This window comes from Antechinus flavipes, chromosome 3 (assembly GCF_016432865.1).
Source record: "Antechinus flavipes isolate AdamAnt ecotype Samford, QLD, Australia chromosome 3, AdamAnt_v2, whole genome shotgun sequence".
NCBI classification, from domain to species: domain Eukaryota; kingdom Metazoa; phylum Chordata; class Mammalia; order Dasyuromorphia; family Dasyuridae; genus Antechinus; species Antechinus flavipes.
In genome coordinates, this window is record NC_067400.1 from 229,628,421 (window position 1) to 229,650,646 (window position 22,226).

General features: G+C 34.3%; 1 protein-coding gene across 1 annotated transcript in view; it reads left to right on the forward strand.

Moving 5' to 3' along the window:
* CYFIP1 (cytoplasmic FMR1 interacting protein 1) overlaps positions 1 to 22,226 on the forward strand; it is a 160,313-nt gene that overhangs the window by 132,038 nt on the left and 6,049 nt on the right. Inside the window, exons 24-26 of the mRNA XM_051984628.1 lie at positions 6,422 to 6,565; positions 14,349 to 14,439; positions 21,919 to 22,049. Coding sequence (XP_051840588.1) covers positions 6,422 to 6,565; positions 14,349 to 14,439; positions 21,919 to 22,049 — 366 coding nt within the window. The remainder of the gene's footprint in view (positions 1 to 6,421; positions 6,566 to 14,348; positions 14,440 to 21,918; positions 22,050 to 22,226) is intronic.

A 22,226-nucleotide genomic window follows, 5' to 3' on the forward strand; every position in this document is an offset into this window, starting at 1 on the left:
CCTCCCCCCCAAAAAAACCACATACACACACATAGCAAAAAAAAAAAAAACTAGTTATCTACTTAACAAGGTCTCCCCAGTGGATTTATGTTTGGCTCTGCATTGTTATCAATGATCTAGAGAAAAGTATATATGTTTATACATGCTATACTTACCTGATTTTAATTTTTTAATATCTCCTATTTGGATAATATTTAAAGATTTGCAAAGGAGGGCAGCAAAGAAATGAGCATTTATTAATGTTTGTTATGGACTTATTAGCACAGTGCCTTGTGCTAAATAGGATTATTATTATTCATGTTATACAATTGAGAAAATTGAGGCAGACAGATTAAGTGATTAACAGTCATACTGCTAGTAAGTTTTTGAGGCTGCATTTCAACTCATATCTTCCTGGCTCTAGGCCCAATTTTCTTGCTACTGTATCACCTAGATGCAAAGTTCTTTCATCCTCACCAGTACAAGATAGGAGGGAAGATAGACTAGATATCAGATTGTCTTGAAAAAAATCAAATTTTAGTGGATGTCAAACTCACTAGGACTTAAGAATGTGTTATGTCAGTCAAGAAAGCCAATGAATATTAGATTGAATTGAGATATCATAGGGTTTTATTTGTTTGTTTTTAAAGAAGTCTAATGTCCACATTAAAGTGGTGATAGACCAATGTTCTTTTGCTCTGGTCAGACAACATCTGGAATATTGTGCTCCGTTATGATACTTAATAATAAAAAAATGATAACTGGAGATTGTTGTGGAAAAGGAATTAGGCTTGTTCTGCATGATCCAAGAGGGAAAAGGTAGGAAATGTTGGGGGGTGGTTGTGAAGAGTCAGATTTTGCTTTGGTTGTAGGGAGAAAATCTTCCTAACACTTTTTGTGAGTTCCTCATCATTGGAAGCCTTCCAGCAAAGGCTGGAAAACTTTTTTTCAGGTATATTTTGGAGGAGGTCTTATTTGTGTTTATATATGGGGGAACTTGGTTACTTCCAACTTTTAAGATTTTGTACTTCTAATTTTAGGCTCTTTTCCAGCTTCCAAATGAAAAGGTAGCATAATTAGGGCCCAGCATTCTTATGCCCTACTATGGAAGAAGACCTGCTTTTTTTTACTCAATTTCTTTTTGTATGTAGCCATCCCAGCATAGCCATTTTATATATGATTTGTGCCAGACAAATAGAAAGCCAATTTGATTACTTGAGTTAAATTAAAAGGGCAGACTGGTAAATTCTGTGGGCACATTTTAGTATCTATTTTCTAAGTTTCTACAAACCATATCCCGTTGTGCACTTGCTGTACTTCTAAATCAAGACCAAATTCTCAAACTTGCAAACTATTAGCAGTCTGGCTGTATGTCTGTGGTTATGCCCCCCTACATATGGCAAAGATTGTGCCAGCATCCGGCATCAGATGCTGTCTCTTGTCCTGGTGCAAGAGCTAACCTCCACATAGTTATTAGCCTGTGTCTTTTAAACATAGATGTGCCCAAAATGAGATTTCTTGACCTTGACATTATGAGAATTTTGACTCTCCTAGATATTTTTGTACTTGTTAGGAATTTTTAAAAATCTTAAAAAAAAAATCTAAAATTAAAAGTTCTATTATGTTAGATGAAAAAGACTTGGTATATACCCTGAGAATTTTTTTAAAAAACCATGATTAAAATCAAAGGAGTCCTCAACCTTTTTTCTTCTAAAGCTAATCTAAACAACCACCTGTAATACTTGCATTTTATATAAACTGCTTTCTATATATAGTTTATATAATTGAATTTGGAAAGCTTACCAAAAATAATTAGTATTCCATTTTTGATCCATTATTATTAGTTATGACTCATTGACAATCATATTGGTAAGAGAGAAGAACCTAGGTCTATTAGATATTTCTTTAACTTTCAGGTCTAGAAAGCAGGATGTTAACTGCCTAGGTGTGTACCTGACTTAATTTGCCTTCAAGTATTCTTTGTTTATTCGAAGTCATCTGGAGGCCATAAATTAGGAAGCATAAAGAATATAGAAACTCTTATCCACTCTGATTATCTTTGAATTCATAGGTACAGAAAAGGGATTCCTTGTAAATTGTGGAACTTTTTTTTTTAATTTTATTTTATTTAATAATAACTTTATATTGACAGAATCCATACCAGGGTAATTTTTTACAACATTATCCCTTGCACTCGTTTTTGTTTCGATTTTTCCCCTCCCTCCCCCCCCTCCCCTAGATGGCAAGCAGTCCTATATATGTTAGATATGTTGCAGTATATCCTAGATACAATATATGTTTGCAGAACCAAACAGTTCTCTTGTTGCACAGGGAGAATTGGATTCAGAAGGTAAAAATAACCCGGGAAGAAAAACAAAAATGCAGATAGTTCACATTCGTTTCCCAGTGTTCTTTCTTTGGGTGTAGCTGCTTCTGTCCATCATTTATCAATTGAAACTCAGTTAGGTCTCTTTGTCAAAGAAGTCCACTTCTATCAGAATACATCCTCATACAATATCGTTGTCAAAGTGTATAATGATCTCCTGGTTCTCCTCATTTCACTTAGCATCAGTTCATGTAAGTCTCGCCAAGCCTCTCTGTATTCATCCTGCTGGTCATTTCTTACATAACAATAATATTCCATAACATTCATATACCACAAATTGTGGAACTTTGGTGTGGACTTCTGAGCTTTTGGGGCCCTTTTCCACAATAATATTAAATAATTAAAAGAAATGTTGAATTTTATTCAGAGGTTAGTGAAAATAAAGATGTAGTTTTCTCATCCTAGTTCATAGATCCCTTTCACAAGAAGCTATACATTCCAGATTTAAGAACTCTGGTCTAGGGGAAAGAGCACCAGATTTGGTATCAGGATTTCTGGCCTCTAATCCAGTTTATAATCTTACTAGCTCTTGGACTGTTTATAGATCACTTCATCCCTCTGAACCAGTTTCTATATCTACAAAATAAAGCTAGTAAAACTACATAAATGTGAACAAATGTTATTAGTACTACTATTATTGGAGGAATTAATGTGAATAATAAATTCCTCTGGAGTGGGTTATATTATTTAATTTTTCACTGCATATTTCTATTGGGCTAGACCCAATGACAATATTTTACATACAGTTTCAAATAGTGCAAATTCAAACACATGCTGCCATTTAAAGAGATTTACTATTTGCATTAATCTGGACTTGGTTTGTATTGCAAAGTTTCTTGGCATTGAAACCAGTTCATTCGCTTATCCCTGTATTAGTTACTATTTTTTGAGCTGATTAATCTCAAAATCCTGTGACTTTAGATTTGATCACAGTATTGGTTTTAAACTAAATAGTACTTGAATTTTTCTTCCCTGCTGAACTTGTATTCTGAAGAATGCTCACATTCTTCTGTAACTAGTGTTTTTAGGGAAATATAATTAATTATGACAACAAGTTCATAATGTGAAAACCACAGTTAGTATTGTTGGCCTAATTTCCTTGAATATATGACTTAAGCAAAATGTGTGCTTTGAATCTTTATTCACTTCCTGCTCCTGGCAAACAGGAGTTAGACTTCTCATTTTCTATTCAAGCACTCTGATCATTAGTTAATATCTAATAACTAAATAAACTCTTAATTTGAACCAAAAATTCAAGCCTAGGAAGAATCAAGGGGCATCAGTGATAATTATTTAGAGAAGGTAAGAAGTGAGTTGAACACTCAAAGGAAATATAGGAGATGAAAGCATGAAGTTCCCTACTTCCAAATCCTTCTCATGCTATTTACTATATTCCAATTTTTCTTTTTTTTTTTAAGCTTTTAAAAAACTTTTTAATAGCTTTTTATTTTTCAAAATACCTTCAAAGATAATTTTCAACATTCACCTTTTGCAAAATCTTGTGTTTCAAATTTTTCTCCCTCCTTTGCCCTCCCTCCCCTAGAAAACAAGCAATCCAATCAATATAGATTAAAGTTGTGCAGTTCTTCTAAACATATTTACATATTTGTCACACTGTGCAAGAAAAATCAGATTAGAAAAGGGAAAAAAAACACATAAGAAAAAAAAAGCCAAGAAAATAACAAAAAATGGTGAATATACCATGCTTTGATCAACATTCAGTCGCCATAGCGCTCTCTGTATGTGAACAGCTCTTTCCATCACGAGTTTATTGGAATTGCCTTGAATCACTTCATTGTTGAAAAGAGCTAAGTCTATCATATAATCTTGTTGCTGTGTACAATGTTCTCTTGGTTCTGTTCACTTCACTTGACATCAGTTCATATAAGTCTTCCTACGTTAGAGAACCGACTTTTTTTTTTTTAATGAAAAAAATTTTTTTATTATTTTTATATATATATATATATATATATATTTTAATTTTTATTTAATAATTACTTTATATTGACAGAATCCATGCCAGGGTAATTTTTTTTTTTTACATTATCCCTTGTACTCGTTTCTGTTCCGATTTTTTTCCCCTCCTTCCCTCCACCCCCTCCCCTAGATGGCAAGCAGTCCTTTATATGTTGGATATGTTGCAGTATATCCTACATACAATATATGTTTGCAGAATCGAACAGTTCTCTTGTTGCATAGGGAGAATTGGATTCAGAAGGTATAAATAACCCGGGAAGAAAAACAAAAATGCAGATAAGTTCACATTCATTTCCCAGTGTTCTTTCTTTGGGTGTAGCTGCTTTTGTCCGTCATTTATCAATTGAAACTCAGTTAGGTCTCTTTGTCAAAGAAATCCACTTCCATCAAAATATGTCCTCATACAATATCGTTGTCGAAGTGTATACTCCCTAAACTAATCTATTTATTTAGTGCTATACCAATTAGACTTCCAAGAAAATATTTTAATGATCTAGAAAAAATAACAACAAAATTCATATGGAACAATAAAAAGTCGAGAATCTCAAGGGAATTAATGAAAAAAAAAAATCAAATAAAGGTGGCCTAGCTGTACCTGATCTAAAATTATATTATAAAGCAGCAGTCACCAAAACCATTTGGTATTGGCTAAGAAATAGATTAGTGGATCAGTGGAAAAGGTTAGGTTCACAAGACAGAATAGTCAACTATAGCAATCTAGTGTTTGACAAACCCAAAGCCCCTAACTTCTGGGAAAAGAATTCATTATTTGATAAAAACTGCTGGGATAATTGGAAATTAGTATGGCAGAAATTAGGCATGGACCCACACTTAACACCATATACCAAGATAAGATCAAAATGGGTCCATGACCTAGGCATAAAGAATGAGATTATAAATAAGTTAGAGGAACATAGTATAGTTTATCTCTCAGACCTGTGGAGGAAAAAGAAATTTGTGACCAAAGATGAACTAGAGACCATTACTGATCACAAAATAGAAAATTTTGATTACGTCAAATTAAAAAGCCTTTGTACAAACAAAACTAATGCAAACAAGATTAGAAGGGAAGCAACAAACTGGGAAAACATCTTCACAGTTAAAAGTTCTGATAAAGGCCTCATTTCCAAAATATATAGAGAACTGACTCAAATTTATAAGAAATCAAGCCATTCTCCAATTGATAAATGGTCAAAGGATATGAACAGACAATTTTCAGAGGATGAAATTGAAACTATTACCACTCATATGAAAGAGTGTTCCAAATCGTTATTGATCAGAGAAATGCAAATTAAGACAACTCTGAGATACCACTACACACCTGTCAGATTGGCTAAGAAGACAGGAAAAAATAATGATGAATGTTGGAGGGGATGCGGGAAAACTGGGACACTAATGCATTGTTGGTGGAATTGTGAACGAATCCAACCATTCTGGAGAGCAATCTGGAATTATGCCTAAAAAGTTATCAAACTGTACATATCCTTTGATCCAGTAATGTTACTTCTGGGCTTATATCCCAAAGAAATACTAAAGAAGGGAAAGGGACCTGTATGTGCCAAAATGTTTGTAGCAGCCCTATTTGTAGTGGCTAGAAACTGGAAAATGAATGGATGCCCATCAATTGGAGAATGGCTGGGTAAATTGTGGTATCTGAATGTTATGGAATATTATTGTTCTGTAAGAAATGACCAGCAGGATGAATACAGAGAGGACTGGCGAGACTTACATGAACTGATGCCAAGTGAAATGAGCAGAACCAATTTTTCACTTAAGCAGAGACTATTTTATTTTAAATGGAAATTCTCTTTAAAAACATTAATCTTTAATTATATTTTAGGAATCTGCTTAAAACATTTACTCCTTTTTTTCCAAAAATTATAAGAATATACTTTTTTAAAGCAATTTTTTCTAATAGGATTTATTTAATATTTGTTTTATGCTATTAATTTATTCTTGAATTTAGTTTTCATCTTTGTAAATGAAGAGCTGTACATTTGCCTCCTGCTTCTATTGAGTGTGAAGACATATTAATAATGAATGTTTTCCCCATTCCTCTTCTTTTTTCCTATTCTCTAGGCTTTGAACTTGGCCTACTCCAGTATTTATAGCAACTATAGAAACTTTGTGGGTCCTCCACATTTTAAAGTCATTTGCAGACTTCTTGGATATCAAGGCATTGCTGTGGTAATGGAAGAATTGCTGAAGGTCGTCAAGAGCCTGGTAAGTTTACAAGTTTATATTTCTTCCATCTCTTCTCTTTTTATCTGGACATTTTATTTTAATAAAATAGGTAGGTAGAAAGGGAGAGAGAATCCTGTTTTGCTTTCTGTCCATTGGGATTCTGCCTTTCTTTCCTTCCTTCCTAAAGAATAGATTAAATTTAACTTCATAGACCTATTTTCTCTATTTGGAATCCAAGAAGGAATAGCTCCAGGCTATTTTTATTGATTTGTTTGGCTTAAACACACACACACACACACACACACACACACACACACACACACACACACCCCTCTACCTCTGTTCCTCTACAGATATAAAAGTAGTATTAACATTTTGCTTGTTGGGTTGAATTTGAAAAATAATAAATTATCTACTACTGAGGCACTGAACAAAAATTATTTCTGAGGAAATTGAAATACAATTTAAAATAGATCATATTTTTAAAATTTCTTCCCCTTATTTTTCTTCCCATCTTTCTTTCCTCATGTGAATGGGGTTTCTAGCAGATATAGATCAGTAAGACTGCCTACCTAAATATAAACTCCAATTTACAAGTTTAGCCTCATGGCTGAGTGTCTGCTTGGGATTACACAGATTGAATTCATTCTTGGGATGCTTCTCAGTCATATCTCTTTTACTTATTTTGTCTCTACACAGATTTCCTTGGAAACTTCAGAATTTTAATCTATGTCCCTCTATATAAAAGGTTTATAACTGTCATGGAAGCATGGAAGATAATAGTATATTCCAGATATATTATTTTGTGTGAGAGAAAAAATGCAGAAAGTTCACAGGACCCCCCAAAATCATTTTATTCTCCTTTCTCTCTAGTTTATATTGCTATGATCTACACAGGTTTCAGATCCATTACCCTAAGGCAGGGGTCCTCAAACTTTTAAATAGGGGGCCAGTTTACTGTCCTTCAGACTGTTGGAGGGCCGGACTATAGTAAAAACAAAACTTTTTTTTTTTTTTTGTGGGCCTTTAAATAAAGAAACTTCATAACCCTGGGTGAGGGGGATAATCATCCTCAGCTGCTGCATCTGGCCTGCAGGCTTTAGTTTGAGGACCTTTGCCCTAAGGGTTGGGGATTGAACCTAGAATAAAGTTGGAGCTGCCATTTGTAAATCTCTTATGTTCTCTCGAGTCCTTTATACTCCACAGACCTATACAAATCTCAAAGCCTTATAGTACAACCCTATGTATTAAGATAATCCTCTCTAGAGACAAGGAAAACAGATTCCTTTACCCACAGAAGGAAAACAGCCCTAAGCTTGCTTCCATTCACGCTGGAATTATATGGTCTGAATAGTTCATAGAAGTAAGAGAATATAAAATCTTAATTTTGTGTCTCTCCCTCATGGCCCCATCCCTGTACTGTTTCTCAAGCTTAAGTGATCAATCCTTGGCCCAGAAATTCTTGATACTTCTCCAAAAGCATGAGACTTGGGAACTAACTTCTCTGTCATAGGTATAAAGCACTCCTCTCCTAGTAGCTGTCTTTTTAACCAAGAGCACATGCTGTTTCCTCACCATAGCTATGATCCTTAGGGATTGTGGGCACAGGTTTTACAAAGAGCTTATGTCTGGGCTTTGAGGAATTCTGCTGAATCTCAACCCTGTTCCCTTTTAGAGACCCTATTAAAAGCATTCATATATAACTTTACAGTGGATAGAAACTCAAGACCTGAGTTCAAATCCAGCCCTAGATACTTGTATGCATGATGAATAATGAAAAGTAATGACAAAGGGACTTAGTATCTTTGCCTAGAAAGCCCCAGATGAGGTCATGAAGATTTGACATACTGAGATAACTGAGCAATAATAAACCTAATTAAATCATTCTCAGTCCTGAAATCATTCCCTTGGGATGTTTGAAGCTTTTAAGGAGCCTCAGTTAAATCTTTTCCCTATCCTAATCAGTGGCCTTCTCTCTCACATGTAATTCAGTTAAGCTGGTTCTCCTCTGTTTTCTTTTTAAATTTTTTCTTTTTTTTTTCCTTTTTTAATTATTATTATTTTTTTTAACCAAGGGAAGGATACCATCTGCATCCAGAAAAAGATCTAAGGAGACTGAATGCAAATTAACATATGCTATGTTCACTTCTATTTTTCTGGTATATATATATATATATATATTTTTATATATATATATATCTCCCATAATTTTTCCCTTTTGCTCTGATTTTTCTCCTAACATGATTCATAAAGCAATGTGTATTAAAATAAATGAACTTACTACAATTTTTTTAAAAAAAAGATTTTGTTTGGCACTAATAATAGGGAAATAGTTATCTAAATATGGCCAGACATCTATGAATAAATGTTGCAAGGAAAAGAAAAATCATTCAATATCTGCTGAAACTGGATTCTCCAGAGAGAATAAAACCACAACAAGATGCTTCTCAGTATTTCAAGAGGGAAATTAGAGTTGTGAAAGTAGATTTATGGCCTACACACCGGAAATCATTGACAGAACAGAAATAGTGCCTATGTAGCAAACCTCCTCAGAGAAACAAAAAGAGAACAGTAGGTTGAGAATGCAAAAGTTTTCTATAGAAAGGAAATTTTATATATATCCTAAAGGAAATCAGGAAAGCCAGTAAATGAAGATGAGGAAGGGGAGAGCACTTGTGGTAGAATTGAAGGCTGATCTGTAATAAAAAAGCAAAAAGCAGTCATGTTACTAGAAAATAAGATCTCTATGCAAACTAAACATTGACCTTAAAGAAAAGCAGTATTAAGACAACTTAAAGATCATAGGGCTTCCAGGAGAACACAAGTCAAAAAATCTGAATACCATGATGTAAGAAGTAATAAAAGAACACTGCCCAGAACTTCAAAAGTGCCAATTAGAAATCGATAGATTATCACTAATAAAAAATCCTATCCTACAAACTCCAGAACACATAGTGGATAAATTCATAGTTTCAGTGGCAAACAATAATGGCAAACAAACAAAATGCAAGTGATCAAAGGAAAAAAAAACTTCAAATATAAAGAAAAAGAAATGTGAATAATTCAGAACAATTCTGTATCTGCTAGAAACAAGAAGAGAGGGAAGACTGTTCTCTTGTTGGAGCATTTCTATATGCATGCATGTCCTTCCTTCATGTTTAATAAAGTATTATGTTAATATAATGTAATAATATTTGGATTGCACCCAGAATTTCAAAAGTTTTTGTAGTACTTTTAAGTTAACCAAAAAATGCCTTCTTCCAAATGACATTATGAAGTAATAGGATGAAGCAATCTGCCTAGCAATCACATTGCTTATTACAAAATCAGAATAGAATGTAAACTTCTTGGGGTTGTTTCTTTTATCTAGCACATAATGAGGTGATTGATTTTTCATATCTCAGATGTTGAGACTTTTTTTTTCCCCCAAGATACCACATCACCTCTCAAAATAAAAGTAGAGTAGTTAAAGGAGAACTTAGATTGGATGGCATTTAGAACTTTGGCTAAAGATTTTTCTACTTCCAATGTCACACTAATGACATTTTTAAGTTCTTTTAAAGTAAAATAATTTTTGACAGAGATAGATACTTTGTTTGGGCTCTTAATGACTAGTAAAAACCTGCTATTTTCTTGTGGTTCTCTTATTGAATCTGGACTTTGTGGTCTTGTTGTTAAGGTAGTAGTTATTACACAGAGAGAAGGAAAAGGAGTGTAAATAAGGGCTCCTGCAGACAAGTCAAGGCTTAGCCACTCACTCTTGAGTACTTACTGGAGTTAAAACTGTAGGAGTTCTGTTTCTCTGATAAATGCATCTCATGAACATAAATAAAAATTATTTTTTTTATCAATGTATAGTATTGACCTATTCATGCCCATTATAATTAACATTTTAAATGTATTTTCTGCAGCTGTGACTATTAAGAGCTTTAAAAAAAAAAAAAAAAAAGCTACATGTTCCAGATTTTTAAAGTCCATCAAATTCTCTTTAAAATAGATTATTGATGTCTTGTGCTTTTACAACACCCTCATTTCCCTCTCTATTCTTCCCCATTTACCCTCCCAAAGAACCATCTCTTCTAACAAGGAATAATTTTTTAACATGGGGAGAAAAAAAAACAAACCAGCAAAACTGATCAATACATCAAAAAAAAAAAAAAACCCACTGTTTTATGCAGTATTTCACACCCACTTCTGCATGAATGAAAAAAAAAGTCTTTTCATATAATTTCTTTGAATCTATGCCTGGTTTTTACAATATCACAATATTCCGTTTCAATTGTTTTGTGTTCTTTTATATTACTATAATCCATTTATATATTTTCATTATTTTACTTTGAGTCAGTTCACATAAGTCTTTCCATAATGATCTCTATTCATTTTATTCCTTTTATAACATTAATATTCTGTTGCATTCATGTAGTATCATTTATTTAGCTTTTTCCCAATCAGTGGGCATTTGCTTTGTTTATAGTACTTTGCTAACACAAAAAAGTGCTGCCATATTTTGATGTATATGGTGGGCTGCCTCCTCACACATACACTAACACACAATTTCTTTTTTTTTTTTTTTTTTTGGATGGCCTCCTGGGGCATATATCTAGAATTGGTATCTCAAAGAATATCAGCATTTTGGTTCACTTTATTTGTAAAATTCCAAATTACTTTCCAAAAGAGTTGTACTAATTCATAGCTCTATCAATAGTACATTAGTATACTCATCTTTTCACAGCCCCTCCATTTGATTCCATTTGATCCCAACATGTTTAATGGATACTTAGATCTTGACCTTATTGATCTTATTTATGGAAGGGTTATGGAATCCTTTCACCAGTGCAGATTACAATTATTCCATGCTTTTTCTTACCACGAAATTGTTGACTTTTTCTTTCATAGAAGATCCACCAAACACACTGATTATTATGGAATTTCAGCAATATATACCAATATATTGGTATCTCTTATTTCTCATTCTTCATGATTGGCTTATCTCCTTTTTTAATCATTCATGCCTTCGATTATATCTCTTACATAATTTCTTCAAATACAGCTCATCATTGATAAAATGCTACATATAGACTATTTATGTCCATTATATGCATGTTGCGATTCACAGCAATATACTATCAAGAGTGTTAAGTATTAGATAATAGACTCAAATCTAGAGCTATGGAGGGTCTCAGACCATCTAGCCCAATCCTTTCAGTCTACAAATGAGAAAAATGAAGGCCAGAGAAATTGAATAATTTCCTTGAAGTGACAGAGTTGGGTTGTGAACCTGACTTCTACTAAACTACAATCCAGTGCCTTTTTTACACAATGATAGATTTTTGCAGAGTATTGGATATTTAGGAGTAAACTTCACAAACACCTTGGAATAAATTCTGGTATTGTATCACCACAAAGACCGGGAGATTAACGAGGTCCAGGAATCTTGCCAAGGGACTTTGAAAGAGGTTGAACATGTAGGAGTCAGAGTTATTAACAATAATTTGGTAGTAGCAGCTGTGCCCCAGGAGTTGTGCAAGGAAAGTGTGCTTGGCAATTTCCTTTCTGGGCCTGCTTTTAAAACATTTCTTCAGTAATAGCTTCAATTTTTTTTTTTTAGGTTAACAAAAATTTATCTTCACTCCTGATCCTTTGTGGGGGGAAAAGGGGGAAAGAAAGAGAAAATCCTTGTGACAAAAATGAATAATTGGGCAAAACAAATTCTCACTTTGATCACATCCTCACCCTCTCAAAAAAAAAAAAAAGTATTATTCTCTATTCTAATTCTATTCCTTCTCTGTCAGGAGATGGGTAGTAGCCTTCTTTCAGAATCAGTTAATTATTGTGCTAATCAAAAATTGTCTTGTCTTTTTTTATTATAATATCATGAGTATTGCTAGTGTTGAGAGTCACAAAAATATATACCTCTCTTTAGAGGTGGTGTTACCTCAAAAATGAAACATCTTTTTTTATGGAAGGGAACATGAGCCATAGATTGGCTCAAAAGAACTCTGAAGAGACTGGTAATAATGGTTCTTGGATATGGAAAAATTTGAGAATCATTTTAGCAGTACCAGTTTCTAGATTTATTCTGAGCAAAAGCTTCCACTTTTGTCGATCTCTCTGCTTCTGTGAGTCATAGGTGCTTCTGTCTTAAAATGGCTAACATCCTGATTATAGATAGGCCTTTGACAGTTGGACCAACCCTCAGATATGGTGAGTCAAACTAATTTAAAATAAATCATTGAAACTCAGGACTTTTATCAACTAGTTGATAGCAGTTGAAGTTGAAAGGATTTATAAGATGGAGTTAATGTTTGTAAAGTGCTTTAAATAACAAGAATGTTAAGTGTAAAAGAACTTTTCCTTTGCAGTGCCAAAAGTATTTTACAGATTCAATGATGAATCCTTTGAGGTAGTTAAAATCTTACTGGTATTATTTCCATCTTAATAATAGTATAGAAATTGAAGCACAAAGGAGCAGATTAATTTATCTTGGGCCATTTAGTAAGTCAGTAGCAATTTAGGATAAACCGTGTGCTCCTAATTTCTGCAAATACATAAGATGTTTAAGAACATTTAACACTGCCTATATTAAATGAATTTTATAAGAAAAAGAAATTATGGTCATGGTCTGGCTCATATGTGTAGAAGCGGAAGTGACGGCTGAGTCTGGCTCATTTATTTAGGGAAACTGAGTCTTAGTGAAGTAATTTGCTCAGATCATCCAGCTAGTGAGTTTCTGGGGTAGGATTTTAACTTAGAACTTCTAGAGTCCCGAGTCCAGCACTCTATTGCATCTTGTCTAATATATCACCCTTGATTGTAAGTGTCCAAAGTTGGATTTGAATCCAGATCCTCTTAAGTCCAGAACCAAGGTTATTTCTACTGTTATAAAACTGCCTTGTCAGTGAAGTCCTTATTTTGGGGTCCGAGGGCAAAGTTACTAATGAATTTGAAGATGTGCTATGTAAAACAGAAATGGCAAACACAAGAGGTTCAACACTACAGCATGCTGCTGGAAACAGATTAAAACATGATTGGGAAATGTTTAATAAAAATAAAACATAAACGATATTGTTTCTAAGTCAGTGGGAGATCCTTATACATTTAGTGGTGCTATTACTATTTGAACTTAACCTGAGGTTAGCATCTCTTTTAATTGCCTGTGTACTGGGGCATTGGGGCATGTGTGTGGTACAGATCCTGTAGCTTCATAATGAAGAGTGGTAATGGTTTTTAGTGAACCATTTCAGTAAGTAGTAACCCTTAATAGATAAAAGGAGACCAATCTTAGCTCAGCTGCCATCTCTGCATCATGAAATTTTGAGAGTCATTAATAAACATAACAGGGAGCATAAATGGAATGGAATGTACTTGCACCATCAGAAATGACTTCGAAGGAATTCCAGAAAACAAAGTTTTCTCTGAATAGATACAAAGTATAAAAAATAAAGAAAATAATATAAATGCAGTATTCTAAGTAAAACAGCTCAGTTTAATTGCATTGACCAATCTTGATCCTAGCAAATGGGGTGATAAAACATGCTTCCCTTCTCTTGTAAGAGATGTGAGGGACTGTTGGTGCAGAATGTTGCATATAACTAGTTATTTTGTTGCTCAGTTTTGCTTAACTTTTTCTTTGTTTACTAGGAAGGATTCAGTGAAAGACATGTTGGTAAATGAGTGGTGGTGAATACTTGGAAGCACGGCAGCTCATTGAAACAATCCTGAGATTCAGGAAATATGACCTGTTAATGTGTGGAGCACCCATATTGATGAATTACCAAAGCATTCTAAGTAACACAAGTTTCCATTGTTTTACTCCCTGCAGTTGCAAGGTACCATTCTTCAGTACGTGAAGACATTGATGGAGGTGATGCCGAAGATCTGTAGATTGCCCAGACACGAGTATGGCTCTCCTGGTGAGTGACCAAGTGTGTGTGGTGTGCTATGCGGTATAGGGGGTTGTGTGTGTCCCTTTCCTTATAGTAACAGTTTAAACAATTTGTTGATTACTAACTAAACTTCATCCCTCAGTTAAGCATCAGGTGTTTATTAAGCACCTACTTCTTGTTTGGCCTTCCTTCTCAAAGACACTGGGGTTTACAAGTACAAAGTATAAATACAAAGAAGGAAATCGTTTCTATTTTCAAAGAGCTTCTGTTCTAATGGAGAGGACTGGTACATAAACTGATACATAAACATACAAACTTCCCCAATATAAAGTAAATAAATATTAATATATACAGAGTAGATGTAGATAATGAGGGGTCAGAAAAGGCTTCATTCAGATTTTGTACATAAGCTTGAAGGAAGAGAGGGAATCTGTAAAGGTAAAGAAGAGTGTCTATTCTAGCTTGTCTCCTAGGCAGGGCAAAGGATGGGGGAGGAGATGGAATGGTTTTGTGAGGAGTAGAGAGAAGGCCAGTTTGGCTAGATCCAAGAGTGGGAGGAGTTCTATGAGGATGACAGAATAAGTGGAAAGACTATTATACTTACTTACATTGTTATAACCCATCAAATTGATGGCTTTGAAATGAGTGTATAATTCTTTCTGAAATTCTTATGGGGAAAGGAGGAAATATAGGTTGACATTAAGTAGTCTGGCTCATGTTTGAAGAAAAATAATGCTCAAATGAAATTAGGATTCTCCATTCCCAAGAAATCCACTATTTGTTGATAATATTCAGGTTTGGGGAAAGGGTGTGATGCTAAAAGAGCAGTCTTTAGCTGTTGGGAAGACAATATGTAACTTTGCTTTACCTCTGGTAGAACTTTTCTTCTCTTCTTTTGAGAGGGTGATGGTGATACAAGGAGACTGAGGCAGTTGCTGTTCTCTGACCTCCCTACTGAGAGGCTGTTGCGTTGTCTGACCTCTCTCCTCTTCCCTCTGCCTCCAATTTATTTTCCCAGTCCACAAGCCACACCTGTGTCAGTAAAGGCTGCTTTCACAGCTGTGGAGGCTCTTGGAGAATTGACCTCCCCCTTACAATGTACTTACGCATGGTCCTTAACATCTAGCCATATGTAACTATATCTTATTCTTATCATTACATTTAGATCTGATCCATTTAGAAAATCAGACTTTGGCAGATACATTTGAAAGGTAACTCTCATGAAGGAGGATGGACATTACAAGCCTATTTCATTCCTATATATGTATATATGCCATTTGTAATAACTAATCACAGGTCCATTTTAGTCACATTCCCATCTTTGGGGAGATACTAGAAACCCTTATTTAAATCTGTAAGCTTTTTCCACTCTGTATTACTTTCTTTTGGATTCCTAGCTCAATATATTCATCCACTCACTAGTCTCTCTATCACCGTTGCTCCAGGCACTTTTCTTGCCTAAGGGAGATCTTCATTAGCCCCATCCTAGAATGAAATGTCTTGACCTTTGCTAAAGGATCTAAAGTACATTGGATCCCTGCTTATTTCAGTAAAAGTCTGTTTTCTTTTTGTTTATGGCCACACACCAGATTTTACCCTTAAGTAATTTAGCACTCCCTGAGTTTCATTCCCCAAATCAGACTCTTCATTAGAAGGGCTTTATTGGGTTTGAGTGATTAAGAATCCAACCACTCTAGCCTTTTTTTTTTTTTTTTTTTTTTTTTTTACAGATTTTTCTTCTAATGAGAATTTGTCCCTACTTAAGGGAAACATAAGCCACAGATGGGCATATTAGGTCTTTAGGAGCCTTAACCAAAGATTCTGTTCCCATGGTAACAGTCTTAAAGTGACTTGTAGCATACTTTTTTTGAGGCTATTTAAATCGAATAAGACAGGTTTAATGATTTCAGCAACAGTCTCATAATGAAAATTGAATATTGCAGGAATCTTTATCTTTAAAAGGAAATTTAAAGAGTGTGTGTGTGTCCAGTCCCTATAAACTATCTCACACAATAATCCTTGGGAGGCAGGTGCTCTTGTAACCTCTAATTTGAAGAGGAGGAAATTGAAACTATAAGAATTTGTTTGCCTTAGTTTCTTCAACCTTAAAACAGAGACCTCAAGTACCTACTTACCAAGATTGTTGTGAGGATAAAATGAGATATTTTCTAGTTTTGAGTCTGATTTTATATATCCATTCTGCCACCAAGGTATGATATTATTATGTGGTAGGTTTAACTGAGTAGGCAGGAATTGGAGAGTTTAGTCATTCATTGAAATCCAAGTCATCACTGCAGCAATACAGTACAATGGACTTTCTCCTGCCATCTTAGCTGGAAAAGTAAAAGTATGCATTAACCTTTTTGGTGTCATGAAAAACATGAACTCACCTGTTGTCAGTTTGATAAAGAGTAGGGATTTTGTAATGTAGATAAGTTGTGGTAAGCTGATTAACGTTTTTTAAGTGCACAAAATAACATACATAGGATTACAAAGTAACCAATTATGCTGAAATACAGATATCAAAATATTTTAAAAACTAACAGACTAGACAAATGGTATTTCTATGGCTCTTCCTCTGGGAAAACATACCCTTTAGGCATCCTCTCAATAGATATTCCAGAGGGAGTTTACAAAAACAGAAGCCAGGTTAACCAATGACAATCTTGAACTCATTAGCTCACTTCCATTTGACAGTCTCTCCCTCTGGTGAAAAGAGAGAGAAAACAAATATTTAACAAAGGCTAAAAGTTTTACTGGAAAAGTTATTCTTCTAGTGGGAAGATGTTTGATATTCAGTGATCATTAAGTTAAATGCATATGTACACACATGTGAATATATAAATCACTAGTCCCAATGACTATTTGTGATGCATCACATTAGATGCTGGGGATATGAATATAAAGAATAAGTAATACATGAGAAGTATTATTGGAATAAATACAAGGAGAATATAAGTAAATATTAACCACAAGGTTATTTGGGAGGCAGGACAAAGCATTTGAAGGGAATCAGAAAGGCCTTTTGGAAAGTGGTACTCAAGCTGCATTTCAAAGGAAGAGAGGGATCTGGTGAGGCAGAAGTAGGAAGAATCTGTGTGCTAGGCATGGGTGGTCACCATTGCAAAATAAGAGACAGTCGATGGAGTGCCACAGAAAGAAGGTTGGACCAGAAAGTTTAAAGTCCAGTTGTGTGGCTGGGCAATGTGTGGGTGTGTGAACCTTATTTATATTATTATTAATTATATTTTAAAAATTAATTAGGGGCAGCTAGGTGGCACAGTGAATAGAGCACCAGCCCTGAAGTCAAAAGGACCTGAGTTTAAATCTGGTCTCAGACACATAACACTTCCTAGCTGGGTGACCCTGGGCAAATCACTTAACCCCAATTACCTCAGCAAAAATAATAATAATAATGATGATGGCCTATGATTTTTGTAATGTAGAAAACTAGTGGTAAGAAGTTGCCCATCTGTCATTGGTAGTGATTCTCAGTGTGGGACACATGGGAATTGGGAATATTGGGAAAAGCAGCCAGTATATGACAACTGTGGTTCTTGAATCCAAGTTTTCTTTATCTGAGGCTGACTATCTTATCACTGAACCACAGTGTTTCATCATGAGAAGTATAATGTTGTAATTACACAGTTGGTGATTAGCAATGTTCAACATAGAGGTTAGAGCATCCTGGCATTCACTTTAAGGCATTTTTAATTTGTATAAATATGTTCAATGTGGAGAGAAAAAGCATAGGAGGAAATGATCCAAGCAGCATGATGAACTCACCCCTAGCTTCCAAGCACCACACCTAAAGCTCGTGAAGGTAAGAAGGTAGAAGAGTGAGAGGGGACTGGACAAATTCCATCTTCCCTTGTTATCCAGTGGTGTTGATTCATGTAGAATACTATTAAGATTGTTACATATTCTAGGAATTACATTATTCTAGGAAAGTAAATATGCCAAGAAAAAAAGGCAATAAATCAAGTTCTAGCAAATTTTTATATTTACATATGTGTGTATATAAGTGTGTTTATTTGAATAGATCAATAGATAGATTCCCCCCATACACAAATATTTGAATAGTAAAACCCAAGTATTTAAAACCAAATTCTATTCAGATATATTCTGAGATCTGGAATTGCTTAGTGTTTAAGTATTCCCAATCTTAGTATAGTATCTTACAGAGAGTAGGTGTTTAATATTTATTAAATGAATATGGACCCTGAGAAACAGTTGAACTCTGAATGAGAATAGTCATGGTTGTAGAGCATGGATAATAAAACTCACCTCTCTTATAGGGAGTGTGAAATATTTTATACTCTATATATTCATTTTGTGGTTTGATTTTGCTTCACTATTTCTTAGTTTTTACTAGGTAAAGTGTATGAAACAAGGCAACAATATATTTTAAAAGTCTATCATAGAGAATATGAGTGCTGTTTTGCTTTCAAGAAATATATGTTAGTTTTTACTAGGTAAAGTGTATGAAACAAGGCAACAATATATTTTAAAAGTCTATCATAGAGAATATGAGTGTTGTTTTGCCTTCAAGAAATATATGTATTTAAAAAATGCTGCTCTGAAATAAAACTCTAATGTTTTTGCTACTTTCAAATTAGAATAGTTTCAAAACCATTCCAAGATTCTTATAAAGAAAAATTGGGGTGTCCTGCCCTCTCAATCCCATCTGAAATAAGGCAAATTTCCAGATCTCATTTCCTCTTTAGATTTTTGTGACTGGGTCCTATAGTAAAGTGATTCAGTGCTTTTCCAGTTATGGATTGTTCCATAAATAGGAGGAGCCACTCTCTTACCTTAGGGGGTAAAAGGATCAGAGTCACTGTTCCTAATCCCTCAGTTGCCATTTCAGGGAACAGATTAAATTCAAACTCCCAGTTTAAAAAACAAACAAAACAACAACAACAACAAAAAGAACCCCCACTAAATTATGACATTTCATAGTGGACACTAACTTTAACCTAACCAACAAAAATTATCTGGGCAAAACCCTACTCTAGCCTCTGAGAGGTGATTTGAATTGTATAAAAATATCTGATAAACCATGAATTTAAAGATGACTTTTAAAGTAGAAAGATAATTTATTTAAAAAATTATTTAGGGGAAAGACCTATAGTCTTAAGAAATTTGCTAAATATCATAGTCATTTTTAGTGACTGCCTATTATGTTGTGAGTACCCAGAATTAAACTAATAGTTTTCATCTATTATGTGCAAGACATGATGCATGATGAGAATAAAAGGTTATAATGCAGAATTCTATTCAAAGATCTTTATTTAAATAAAAACTAAGGAGAAGGAGGTAAAAACATCTGCGATAGGAGGGAACATTCAATAAATACATAAGCGTCAACAGGAGTATGGAAAATCACAACCAAAAGTACAGAGATAACTTTTACTTAAGAATTCAGGAAAAGGGGGCAGCTAGGTGGCACATTGGATAAGAGTACCAGCTCTGAAGTCAGGAGGATCTGAGTTCAAATCTGGTCTCAGACACTTAACACTTGCTGGCGATGTGACACTGAGCAAGTTACTTAACCCCAATTGCCTCGGGGGGGTGGGGGGGGGTGGAAAGAATATATGAAAGAGGTGATTCTTCTGAGTTGGACAATCCTGATGCTGATATTTAAACATGGATTAGCATGGACTGCCTCCTTCAGGTCCAATTCTATATTCTAAAGTACTTAATCTTCAAAATCTATATGGGACAGTAATTTACTGTTTAAAAATAGGAAAAATGAATGAATAGAATAGATAAGCAAGAATTAGAAATGTAGTAGCCCAGTGTTTGTTTTAATTCAAGAATATTAGACAAGAACTGTTAAGAAAACTAGAAAAGCAATTTCTTTCTTCCCCTTGTTTTGAGAACAGAATCTTAAACTTTATAGCACTAAAAGTTTTTTATTAATAGAGGAAAATGTATGGAAGATACTTTTCTAGTAAGAAAAGAATTCTTAGTCAAAGAAGAAGTACAGACAATCATAGAAGGTCTGAAAAGGTCATTTCAATTAAATAAAGTAGAAAACCTTTTGCATGAACAATATCAACAAACCAAGGATAAAAAGAGAAAACTCTCAAGGGAAAAATAAGTTTTGCCTCTGATATCTCTCATTTAGGGCTGATATCCAAGATATGTAGAAAATGAATACAAATTTAACCATGTCACTTCTTAGTGGATAAATAGTTAAAAGATATGAATAGTTTTCAAAAGAATTTTGAAAATATTAACTATACAAAATCCAGTTCCCAATCACTAAAAATTGGAAATACAAATTTAAAAACAATTTCTAGGTTTTACTTTGCACCCAGCAAAATGGCAAAAATGACAGGATAGAAGTCAGCACTTGGAGACACTGAAGGAAGTGATGTGACCTTTTATAGGAAATGAACTATTCACTGCTGGCGGGGATGGCTAAGCAAATATATATTACTATAATAGGGTATTATTTCTCAGTAAAACTTCCAAACACGAGGAAATAAAAAAACTTGGAATAGATGTGAGGAAACCTATGAAGAGTACAATAAGCAGAATCAGTAAAACAATAAATATGGCTATGGAAACATCAAGGAACAATAATACTAGTTATACTGACCAGTATTGCTGCTAGAGAAAATTTGAAGAAATCTCTCTCTACCTTTTATTGGAAAAATGGGAAATGATGAGGTTGGAATACTCTTATCAGATGTACTCAATGCAATGGCTTTCCATACTATTCTTTTTCCTTTGTGAAAAAGAAAGGTGCACTCTGGAAGTATATGCAGAAGTGATTAGTAAAAAACAAAAGGCATCAGTAAACTTTTTAAAAACCCTTAGATTTCACAATAAGGATATTAATGAACTTTATGGGACCTTTTTTCAATAGGGTAGTTAAAAAAGGAGTCAAATTGTAAGATGAAATGAGCATTGAGTGTGGTCTACCCCTTTTTTAGATTGGCAGGTGATGGGGAGGGAGAGTGATAGAAAAGATATCAAAAAATAAAATTTTAAAATAATTAATCTCAGAAGGGAAGGATTCAGGCAAAGAGTCAAGATTAAAGATGCATAAAGGCAAAAGAGATGACAAATATGGAGAGGTTAGCCCTGACAAAGGGCTTTGTGAAACTGGAGTAAAAAGGAAATTGGAGAGAAGATTTTGTTTGCTTTTATAATCCTTCTTCAGTAGGGCTTAGGTCCTGTGCTGAGAGAAGTGAGACTGCTCATGAACCTTCAATACTTGAGATTAAAGGATACTTACCACAGAGTATAAGAAAAAGACCCCTACTCAAGAAGAAGAATGTGGGCTAATCAAGAAAAAAAATCATTTCTGGAGAGAAATTGAGAAAACTGAATTGTGTATCATGAGCCTGCATCCCAATAGAATTTGTCCCTAGAAGCATGTGAATCCCATAGCTAATGTGTATATGTATATGCTCCTCAAACATGGGACAGTGGTTTGAGGATTTTCATTTTCTTCCTTCCAGCATTGACTGACTCTTTTTGCTATCCCAGGAATCTTAGAGTTCTTCCATCATCAGCTGAAGGACATTGTTGAATATGCAGAACTGAAGACGGTCTGTTTCCAGAACCTAAGGGAAGTGGGAAATGCTGTTCTCTTTTGTCTCCTCATAGAACAGAGTTTGGTGAGTGTTCAGGACTGTCATCTGAATTAGAATTTACAAACCTTTGATGATGTTCATGACAGTTCTTAGTCCTAGAAATCAGATTTCTTTTTAAAAGGAAGGACTAAAATTCTTGCAAACACTGTACCCATCTCCCCCAAATGAAAACGTGTTTTTTGAAGAGTATTTTGTTGTTTT